This window comes from Pantherophis guttatus, chromosome 2 (assembly GCF_059756535.1).
Source record: "Pantherophis guttatus breed Tessera chromosome 2, ASM5975653v1, whole genome shotgun sequence".
NCBI lineage: Eukaryota > Metazoa > Chordata > Lepidosauria > Squamata > Colubridae > Pantherophis > Pantherophis guttatus.
In genome coordinates this window covers 293317197-293327050 of record NC_142064.1, presented here as the reverse complement: position 1 = coordinate 293327050, position 9854 = coordinate 293317197, and the positions used below count along the sequence as shown (strand labels likewise).

Sequence of the window (9854 nt, the reverse complement as noted above, 5' to 3'; positions counted from 1 at the left end):
CCGCGCTAAGAAAGTCTGGAACAAGAGAGAGCCCGGACGGCCTCCCACCGCGCCGGCCAGAAGTGAGCGGCCACCTCTGGGCCGAGCCCGGCAGCCCGCGCCAGGCTCCGAGGCACCTTTAGCTAGCCGGCGGTGTCTGCTTAAACCAGGTTTAAAGGAAGCTTAGCAAGATCGTTTCCTCTCACTCTCACTTCCCTCACGGGGTGGCTGGGGGAACCAAGGAGGGGCAGTCAGGGACAGGCAAGGGGGGCCCGGCTGCCCCTCTCCTCTGCCTGTGGGATCCCACTGGGGCTGGACTACAGTTCCCATCATCTAGCATACGGGAGCTGTAGTGCAAGGCAGAGTATTCTCGTAGCTAAGAATGGGAAGCCTACCTTGAGGCCATCTAGTCCAGCCCCTGCTTGGTCCAGGGAAGCAAATAATATGGGGACCAGCCCCCACCACCCCGCTCTCGGTCACGCGTTCCTCAACCCAGCTACTCCCTTAACTTGGATAGCAGCAGAGCAGAGGGATTCTGGGCACCATCCGCCCCAGCCTGCCTTGGCCGAGCCCATCTGCTTCTTGGCAGCGCTAAGGACAGCCGTGCTGCGTGAACGTACCTGATGTAGGCTTCCTCCTCTCTTGGGGGGCGGCGACCCTTGTGCGGGTCAGAGAGATTCGATGCCCCCTCCATTCCCCTCGGTCTGGAAGCGCAATGGGTTTCCCCGTCTCAAGGGGGGAAGAGCTGGAGCGCCCCGTTTCCAAAACGCCCCAGTCGCGGGATGGGTGTCCACGACTTCAGCCCCAACCGCTTCCTTAGCTGTGCCCCCAGACTGTCCTGCGGGGCTGCCCCCCGCCCCCCTCCAGCAGCCCCGGGACCAGAGCCCCCAAGACTCAGCTCTCGCAGGACGTCTTCGCAGCCCGTGGCGGGGGCCCTGCTCTCCCCCGGGTTGGAAGCAGGGAGAGCGGGGGGCTTCGGCGGCGGCTCAGCCCCAGAGGAGTGGCGGGACATTCCAGACGCTCCAGACGAGCAGGGAAGGGGCGACCGAGGCCGCAGCAGGGGTCGCCGGGACGGTCCGTCCCCCAGGCTAGGAAGCAGGACGCGGGAGAGCGGATTCCCACAAAAGAAGAGGAGGAGCGGGGCCAGCAGCCAGCGGGCAAAAAGGCCGGCCTCCGCTCTACAGAGCCTCCACATTCGAAGGCAGTATATCCCGGAATGCCAGATCTTGGCAGCCATCTCTATTTCACGGGCCCCAAACCGCCCGCAACCCCCATGAAGGAAGGGACCCCAAACTAAGGCCGGCGGTGGGGAAGCCCCTCGACTTCAGCCCAGGGACTGACCGTAAAGGCTGCGCAACAGGAGGGAGGCGCAGGATGGACCGCGGTCCCGCTCCGCTCGCGGAGGCGCTGACTGACCTGGTTGCCGGGCGGCTGGTGCGAAGGCAGCGGCGGGGCCCTGGGCGGCGAGGGCTCCTTCCCTCAGCCTCCGCGCCCCCGGCAGCCCCGCTCAGGTGCCGCCGCCCTGGTGCCGGGGCGGAGGGAGGCGGCGAGGAGGGCGCGGCGGCCTCGGCGCTCCAAGGCCATCCTCGCAGGTCGAGGGACTCCGGGGCGCCCGCAGGCCCTTCCCGCGCCTCCGCTCAGCCTTTCTCGCCTCCCGCGGAGTTGGGCCCCCCGCTTTCCGCCACGGGCGCTTCTCTCCAAGTTCCCGGCCAGCACCGTTCATCCCTCGGACGACCCCAGATAAAGCTCGGTCCCGCCCCTCGCCCCCCGACGCCGAAGGGAGGTTGGGAAGGAGCCGGAGAAAGTGATTCCCCCTGGTCCCCAATGGCAGGGGTGGGTGGGCTTCCCCACCTCCTCCACGGATGCGGATAAAATAAGGGGGACCCCTCCCCAATTTCCCCCCAGCGTCGCTTCCTGGGGGTCTTGCTGTCAGGAAAGTTGCCCCTTCTCTCCGCCCGCCTTGGGGGAGCAGTCCCCGCCTCCCCCGGCCCGGCTGCTTCTCGGGGGGCCTGGGCAGCTGTGCCCACAATAGGACGGAGGGGAGGGGGAGGAGGGAAGGCGAGCGGCTGAATAGGGGAGAGGCCGCCTTCCGTCCCCGCTCAGGAGGAGGGGGGGCCGGAGCCACCCAGGGAGACGGGGGTCGCCCGTTGCCCTGGAGATGGGAAGGGATGCCAAGAAGGCCCCGGCGCCCGAGGACCCCCCTGGGGTTGGGGAGCACCCAGCCCGGGCCCCGGTGGGTTTGGGGGGGAGGCGCACCAGCTCCCGCTCGCATCCCCTTTTATGCCCCCTTCGGTTGCCCCGGGTGACGAGGCCGTGAATGGGAGGTATGGGGAGCCGGCGGCTTCAAACGGGGCCCAGAGAATAGAGACCCCGGGCTAATCCCTCCCGCCTTCCCCACCTCCTCACCCCCGTGCTCTGCCCGCCCCCTCCATTCATCCCGGCCAGAAAGAAAGGCTGCCAGGCCGCCTTCCTGAGTGTGTGCGTGTATGGGGGGGGGGAGCTGGGGGGGGGACGGTGTGCATATCCCAATTTTGGGAGCTCCCAACACGCAAGGAGACCCAACTGATCTTCCCTCCCCTCCAGACCTCCAGTTCCACTGGGAAGACAGAACCAGGACAGGCTCTTCTTAACTCAACCCCCCCCCTTTTCAGGCTGGTCTCCTCTACCTTTTCCAGCTCTGTGCCAGGCGGAAGTACAACCGGTGAAGCTTTCCTCAGCACTTAGGAAGCCCCCCGAAAACCCTCCCAGGGCAATCGTTGTTAGGGCATGTTCATTCTGTGAAAGGATTGGACTAGAATGCCCATTATCCACCGATCTGTGACTGCTTCCCACTTCCCCAGGCAGGGGACGGACAGGGAAGAGTTCATGGAAAAGGGTCCTTTTGCCCCTGGAGGGGTTAGAGTTAGGGGTCTCCCCTCTGCAAACGGATCTTGCAAACTTTGCTTGACTCAAGTGGGGAGGGTCCAGGCTCAGCCTGGCATCCTGTGGGCCTCCCTGGAGCTCTGGGTGGGTGGGTGGGTGTCCCCAGCAGATTTGGAGAAAGGAGGCTCCGGGTCCCCCCTCTGGGATCTGACCTGGTAGAGAAAAATGGCCGCACTCCCTGAAGCAGCTCCCTGCGCTCCACTCTCCCCCCCCCAGAATTGCTGCTGGGAGAGGCACTAAAGACCCCCAGGGACGTTACCACCCCCAAACTGCCCAGCCTGATGGTTTATCAAGCCGTTTCCCAGGAGAGCCATCCCGTGATATATTGCCACGGGAGGCTGAAGAAATTCTCGTGGCACATTCTGTGCCTGGAGGCAACTGGGGGTCCAGGGCCGTCCTCCAGCCCCTGGAAGACCCTTCCCCACTGCCAAGCCAGAGCCTGAGTGCTCCCAGGGAAGAGACCCCCTCCCTTCTCCCCTTCAGGCGGGGCTGAGGGACACGGCTACCTTGCACACCCCCACTAAACGTAAGTTAAGCACAATTCACAAAAGTCCCTGGTGGAAATGGGTCAGCACATTGTGGGAAGTTGTGTGTTGCGTCTTTGCTCCCTGCGGAGGTTGTGTGTGTGTGTGGGGGGGGGGTTTACGGTCCTGTATTTTATGAATGCAGCCACTAGGTGCATCAATCTAGTGGGTTTTAATGTTTTAAATGTTTTTTTTTAATGCATTGTAAGCCACCCTGCGTCTCCGGAGAAGGGCTGCATGTAAGTTGAATTAATAAATAATAAATAAATAAATAAATAAATAAATCTGCATGAAGGCTGGGGAGCATTTCTGCCCCTCGGCCCTTGTGGGCCGATGCCTTCTGCTTAATCTGTCATGCTGGAGGGGGGGGGGCCGCCTTGTTGAGGGGACCAGAGAGGCCGCTCCCCCCTTAATCTTTGGAAGAGTCCCAAATGGTCTGAAGGGGCCTGTGAGCCCCCCGCTAATCCCCTGCCCCACACCGTCCTTCCACGCACACCCCAGTAATCCTTTCAGCAAACATTGGTTAGTGTGCCTGCATCCCCAGCCCAGCTCTCCGTAATCCCTGGGAGGAGGGGGCTCGCTGACCCCCAACTTGCAGCTGGCACATGCCCCCCCCCGCGACCCACAAGCCTTTGGGGGAAAGAACCACAGAGGTCACGGACAGCACGGCCCCCAAGAGGCCCCTCTCCTCGGCGTCTCCAGGAAGCCACTGGCTGGTTTGGAGCACATATCCCCACTATGGGAAGGGTGCCCACATGATGATGGGCTGGCCAGAGCTGTGGCAAAGCCCCATCCAAGCCCGAAGGGGGCAGGAGGTGGGGCAGCAAAGCCCCTGCTGGCTGGTGGGAGAAATTGCCCAAGCTCTGCTCCCAGAAGGACCAATCCTCCCAGTGTAGATCCCATGGGGGACCCCCGGGAGACTAAAGGCGGGGACCCAGGAGAGGCTCCCCCATTTTCCCCAGGGTCCAGTGGGGCCTCCCAGAAGCCTCCCAGGGGCCTTCTTGCTCCCTATGCCAGGCCTGGCATTGATACCAGCCCTCCCCACACATGCCAGCCCTCCAACAGCAGAGACAGCCATGGGGTCCCTGGCCGATTCTGGAAATATGACCACGGGGCTGGGGGCTTTTTAAGGGTCTTGATCATCCTCCAGCAAGGTTTTGAGCCAGGCTGTTTATCAGGGGCCGAGATGGTGAGCAATATTCAAGAGGGCCCAGAGGGGGCTGCAGGTGGGGGTCCTTCCTGCAAGGAGCCTCCCAGAGGCCGGAAAAGCCTTTGGTGGCATTTGCACTGGCACTAGACCTGGGCCAGCCTTCCCCGCTCTGCTCCCCCCACCCCCGAGACCCCTTGGGAAGAGCTGCTTCCTGGCTCTGCTTCCAGTTCCAGGCTCCCTTCTACCGCCCAGCACTTTCCCCCCTGTGCAAATCCCTCCGTGGGTAACTCCTCCGTGACTGGCAGGCTCCCCGGCTCCCCCTGGACTGGCTTCTTCTCCGAAGCCTTCGCTCCGACACAAACGCGGCCCCTTTTTCAGCCTAAGTCTTATTGAGTGTGAAAAAGCACCTTTATTTTAATTCAACCGATTGCTCAATTAATCCACAGGTGAATATAAAACTCCTCCTAGCCACCACCAGCCTGAAACAGCAATTGTACCACTCTGCTGGGGTGGAGGGGGGGAGCCAGGGCAGGAAGAGGCTCCCTCCGTTCCGTACAGGTCCAGGGCCCATCCTCTACGGCGCCCTGGCAGCGACGGGCATCGGCCGGGCACCAGGTCCGTCCATGGATGCAGCGTCTACTGGAAGAGGCCCAGGATCCTTCCTGGAAGTGTGTGCCTGATGGTCTCCCCCAGCAGGGGGCGGCAGAGGCTCAGATGAAGAGGCCCCCTGGTGGAGGAAGCAGTGCTCAGAGCTGGGAAGATGAATGCTGGACCAGCCCCCCCCCCCCCCCTCCCAGGCAGCCCTACCTGTCACTTCCAGGCTGGCCCCTGTGATATACCGGCTCTCGTCCGAAGCAAGGAAGGCACAGACGTCGGCCACATCTGGGGGGGGGGAGGAGGAGCGGGGGGGGGGATCAGAGTGACCCCCGGAAGAGAGCGAAGAGCAGAGCCCACTCCAGATGCCCCGGGGGGGTTAAGCAGGTTCCTGCAACCAGGCTGCTCTCCTGGCCACCAAACCCAGCTGCCAGATCTCGGAAGGAGCCCAAAAGCCCTTTTTCCCAGCTGAAGTTTTATTCTAAGGAAGAAGCTTCTGGAAAACTCTGGAAAAGGGGCTTCTGCCTTCCGAGGTCTGGCTCTCACAACGCCTTGCGAGCGGCATCGGGGTCTTGCACCCAGATTTGGTCACCAGACTATAAAAAAGGATATTGAGACAGTAGAAAGAGTGCAGAGAAGAGCAACCAGGATGGTGAGGGGACTGGAGGCTAAAACATACGATGAAGGAACGGTTGCAGGAACTGGGCCTGGCTGGTCTAGGGAAGGGAAGGACCAGGGGAGACAGGAGAGCAGTCTTCCTATATTTGAGGGGCTGCCCCAGAGAGGAGGAAGGGGGTCCAGCTATTTTTTCCAAAGCCCCTGAGGTCCAGACAAGGAAGAATGGATGGAAACTGAACGAGGAGAGATTCAGCCTGGAAACAAGGAGGGATTTTCTGACAGGGAGAACCATCAACCCGTGGAAGAGGAGTTGCCTTCGGAAGTTGTGGGAGCTTCATCCCTGGAAGCTTTCAGGAAGAGACTGGGCTGCCCTCGGTCAGAAATGGTGGTTGGGCTGAGGGTTGGACTAGATGACCTACAAGGTCCCTTCCAACTCTGTGATTTTGTTCTGTTCTGAGTTGAGCATCCTGTGTGGACCCAGGTGGGAGCTAAGGGTCCTCTCCTCATGCAGTCCAGGCTCAGCCCCTCCAGCAGGGACGCCTTTTCTCCCCACTGGGCCGATCGCTTCCTTGCCCCACAGCAGACTCCAGACCTCTTTTTTTGGGAGCTCCCCCCACACCCCAAGGGACGGACGGAGGATGGTCGCGTGGGAGGCAGAGAGGATCTTTGCCGAATGTCTCCCCAGGCCCAGATGACACGGGGAGGGGCAGCTTCTCCTGAGCGGCAGGCAAGAGGCACTCTGGGGGTGAGCAGAGGCTCCCTTTCCCTCCGGGTCCCCCCCCCAATGCAGCAGCTCGATGGAGGCCTCACCTTCAGGCTCCCCCAGGCGTCCCATCGGCACCATTGCAGCAAACTGGGGAAGAAACGGAAGGAAATCGGCCACACGTCCCTGGGACCCCACCTTGTCTCTCTACACACACACACACACACACACACACACACACACACACACACACACAGAGGTCCTGCAGGAAGTGCTGACCTTATCCAGGACTTTGGTGGGGACCTTGTCCGTCATGGGGGTGCGGATGAACCCTGGCAGAACGGTGTTGCAGCGGATGCCGTACCTGGGCAAAGGAAACGGAGGAAGAGGAGGAGGAGGAGGAGGAAGAGGAGAAGGGACGGGGGGAGGGGCGGCTTTGGCACTTCTCTCTCTCACAGAGGAGACCCCCACCGTTCGCCCGCTTTGCACAACAGCACTAACGTTAATTGAAGCTTTTGTCCTCGCCTCTCCCACTAATGGCTCCCTCTTAGAGCAGACCCCATGGAGTACAGGCAGTCCTCGACTTATGACAGTTCATTTAGCGACCAAAGTTACAACGGGGCTGAAAAAAGCAACTCGGGACCATTTTTCACACTTACGACCCTTGGGGTCATGTGATCAAAATTTAGATGCTGGGCAACTGATTCGTATTTATGACGGCTGCGGTGTCCCGGGGGTGTCCCGTGATGCCCCCAGGAGGCCTTCTGACAAGCAAAGTCAATGGGGAAGCCGGATTCGCTTAACAACCAGGTTACTAATTTAGCAACTGCAGCAATTCCCTTAACAAACGTGTCGAGAAAGGTCGTAAAACGGGGCAAGACTCACTTAACAAATTCCTCCCTTAGCAACAGAAATTTTGGATTCCATTGTGGTCGTAAGTCGAGGACTACGTGGGATAAGGACGGAGGAGCTTCCGGCCAAAAACTGCACCCCCAGAGGCAAAGGAGAGGAGGAGGGAAGAGGAGGGAGCCTGGCCAGGCAGGAGAGGAGGGTGAGGCAATCTTTTGTGGAGCCCCCCCCCCCGAGGGAACCTCACCTGGCCAGCTCCTTGGCCGCCGTCTTGGCCAGGGCCTCCACCCCTGCCTTGGAAGCTGCATAGTTCACCTGGCCCAGATTCCCCACCTGGCTGGGGCGAGACAGAGAGGTGGTGAAGAGGGGGGCCCTGAGGGCAAAGAGGGGGCCTGGGGCCCAGCCTCTCACCCCCCTGCCCTTCTTCCCCTCCCCTCGCACCTTCCCTACCACGCTGCCCAGGTGGACGATGGAGCCCCCGCTGGCCCTGCTCTCCACCAGCGCCTTCGCCACGGCCTGCGTCACCAGGAAGGCCCCCTGCGAGGAGGGAGAGAGAGAGGGAGGTCCTTGGTGGCCTCTGAGCTTTCTTGCAGGCTTTGCAAAAGAAGGGATGGGGAATAGAATAAAGAATATAGAATATAGAATATAGGATAGAATCCGGAAGGGACTTTGGCTCAAGCAGGAGATCCTAGATCATTGCAGGCTAAGTGACTGTCCAGGAAAAGCCTCCATCTGCCAAAGGGGGCAGATCCAGGGTCATCCGCAGATGTCACCCACCCCTCCAGCGAGGGCTGATGGCGTTCCCTGGCTGGGTGATGAGACGTCTGGAAGGAAAGATCTTCCCCCCCCCCCACCACCATCCCAGCCCTTTCATCTTTGGGGGTGGGGGGGGGAAGGGGCACCTTCAGGTTGACCCTCAGGACGGCCTCGAAGGCGGCCTCGCTCTGCCGCAGCAGGAACTCGTCGCGCGTGATCCCCGCGCAGTTCACGCAGACCGTGGGGGGCCGGGAGAAGCGCGCCTGCGCAGAAAGGGAGGTGAGGAGGCGGAGCCCTGCGGGGGAGGGGTTTGTTCAGGCCCCGCCCCCGCCCCCTCCCCCCCCACCTGCAGCCCCCTCAGCAGCTCCTCCACGCTCTCGGCGCAGCCCACGTCCACCCGCGCGGCCTGGTGGTCCCCCGGCGGCATCGCCCGCAGCGTCTCGGCCGCCCCGGCCTCGTCCACGTCCGCCGCCGCCACCGTGGCGCCTTCGCGGGCCAGTCGGAGGCTCACCGCCCGCCCGATGCCGCTGCCGGCCCCTGCGAGGAGGGAGGGAGGGAGGGAGGGGGGAGACCCCGTCAGGCCCAGCCAGGGACCCCCCGCCCCCCCACAACCGACACGCCCCTCCCCCACCTCCCCCCCCCGCACCGGTGACCAGCGCCAGCGCCCCGCGGAGCCTCAGGTGCGCCGCCATGGCCGGAAGCCCCTTCCCGGAAGAGGGCGGCGCTCTAGGCGGCACTCTCGGTCCTCCCGAGGGAGCGCGCAGGCGCAGATCGTGGCAGCTATTCCCACCGAGATCCACCCCTCCCTCCCCGCGTGCAAATCCCTGGTCAAGCGCTGGGGGGCAAAAGTTCTCGCGCGGAGGGAGGGAGGGAGGGAGGAGAGGAGGAATGGCCCAGCTGCTGCAGGGGCAGGCAGACTCACGCACGCGCAGAGCGAGAAATCCGCCCCCCCTCCCTACACAAACACTGCAAAAGCCCCCAAGGGCTGCGGGGGTCCCCAGTGGCCCCCTCCCGACTCGGCCTGCCGGGAGGGCTCAAAGCCTCCATGGTGGGGACGTGGTGGGGGCAGCTGCACAGGACCACCTCCCCGTCTGGGGGCGTTGAGAGGCAGTCCTCGACTTATGACTTACGCTTGAGCCCCAAATTTCTGTTAACGGCCCCGTTTTACGACCTTCCTTGCCACAATTGTTAAAGCCAATCCCAGCAATTGATAAGTTGGCAACCTGGTTGTTAAGTGAATCTGGCTTGTCAGGAGGTCGCAAAAGGGAGACCGCGTGACCCCAGGAGACTGCAACCGTCATAAACACGAGCCCACTTGCCTAGCGTCCGAATTTTGACCATGTGGATATTGCAGGTGTCAAGTTTCCGAAAGATGCCCTGTGTGAAACTTTTTCAGTGCCGTTGCAGGTTCAAGCGGTCACTGCTGTAAGTCAAGGACTTCCTGTATTGGGGAAGGAATCCCTTTTCCCACAGGGCACCCCGGGAATCATTCCTTCCAAGGCCCCAACCGGATTGGTTAAGAAGGGGGCGAGGGCCCTTGTGGGGCACTTTAGTGGGACAACGCAACGCATCACAACGCACAAATCGAGCCCTGTGGAAAGAGCAGAACGGAGCTGGATGGGACCTTGGAGGTCTTCTAGTCCAGCCCCCTGCTCAGGTGTGGCGGGAGAGGGAGGGACGTGGGAAGCTGCAGGAAGGGAGGGCGCTCAGCACCCCCACCTGGAGCCAAGGGGGGGGGGGGGCGTTTCCAGCATCTGGA

The 9854-nt window shown here is 62.0% G+C and overlaps 1 protein-coding gene across 5 annotated transcripts; it reads right to left on the bottom strand.

Moving 5' to 3' along the window:
• Window positions 1–4961: 4961 nt before the first annotated feature.
• On the bottom strand, window positions 4962–9735 carry HSD17B8 (hydroxysteroid 17-beta dehydrogenase 8). 5 transcript variants are annotated; one of them, XR_009622227.2, is made up of 9 exons: window positions 8742–9735; window positions 8442–8632; window positions 8242–8358; window positions 7781–7876; window positions 7587–7676; window positions 6770–6854; window positions 6598–6640; window positions 5383–5457; window positions 4962–5302 (listed from the first exon to the last, which is right to left on the bottom strand). XR_009622227.2 is itself a non-coding variant. In XM_060690215.2 (9 exons), exons 1-9 carry the CDS (start codon window positions 8785–8787, stop codon window positions 5286–5288), a joined length of 756 nt encoding a protein of 251 aa, XP_060546198.2. In that variant the 5' UTR covers window positions 8788–9735; the 3' UTR covers window positions 4962–5285. The 5 variants fall into 5 exon arrangements, 4 of the variants coding, with proteins under 4 accessions (XP_060546198.2, XP_060546201.2, XP_034286779.2 ...); XM_060690215.2 differs by having other exon boundaries at window positions 7587–7672; XM_060690218.2 differs by lacking the exon at window positions 5383–5457.
• Window positions 9736–9854: the final 119 nt, after the last annotated feature.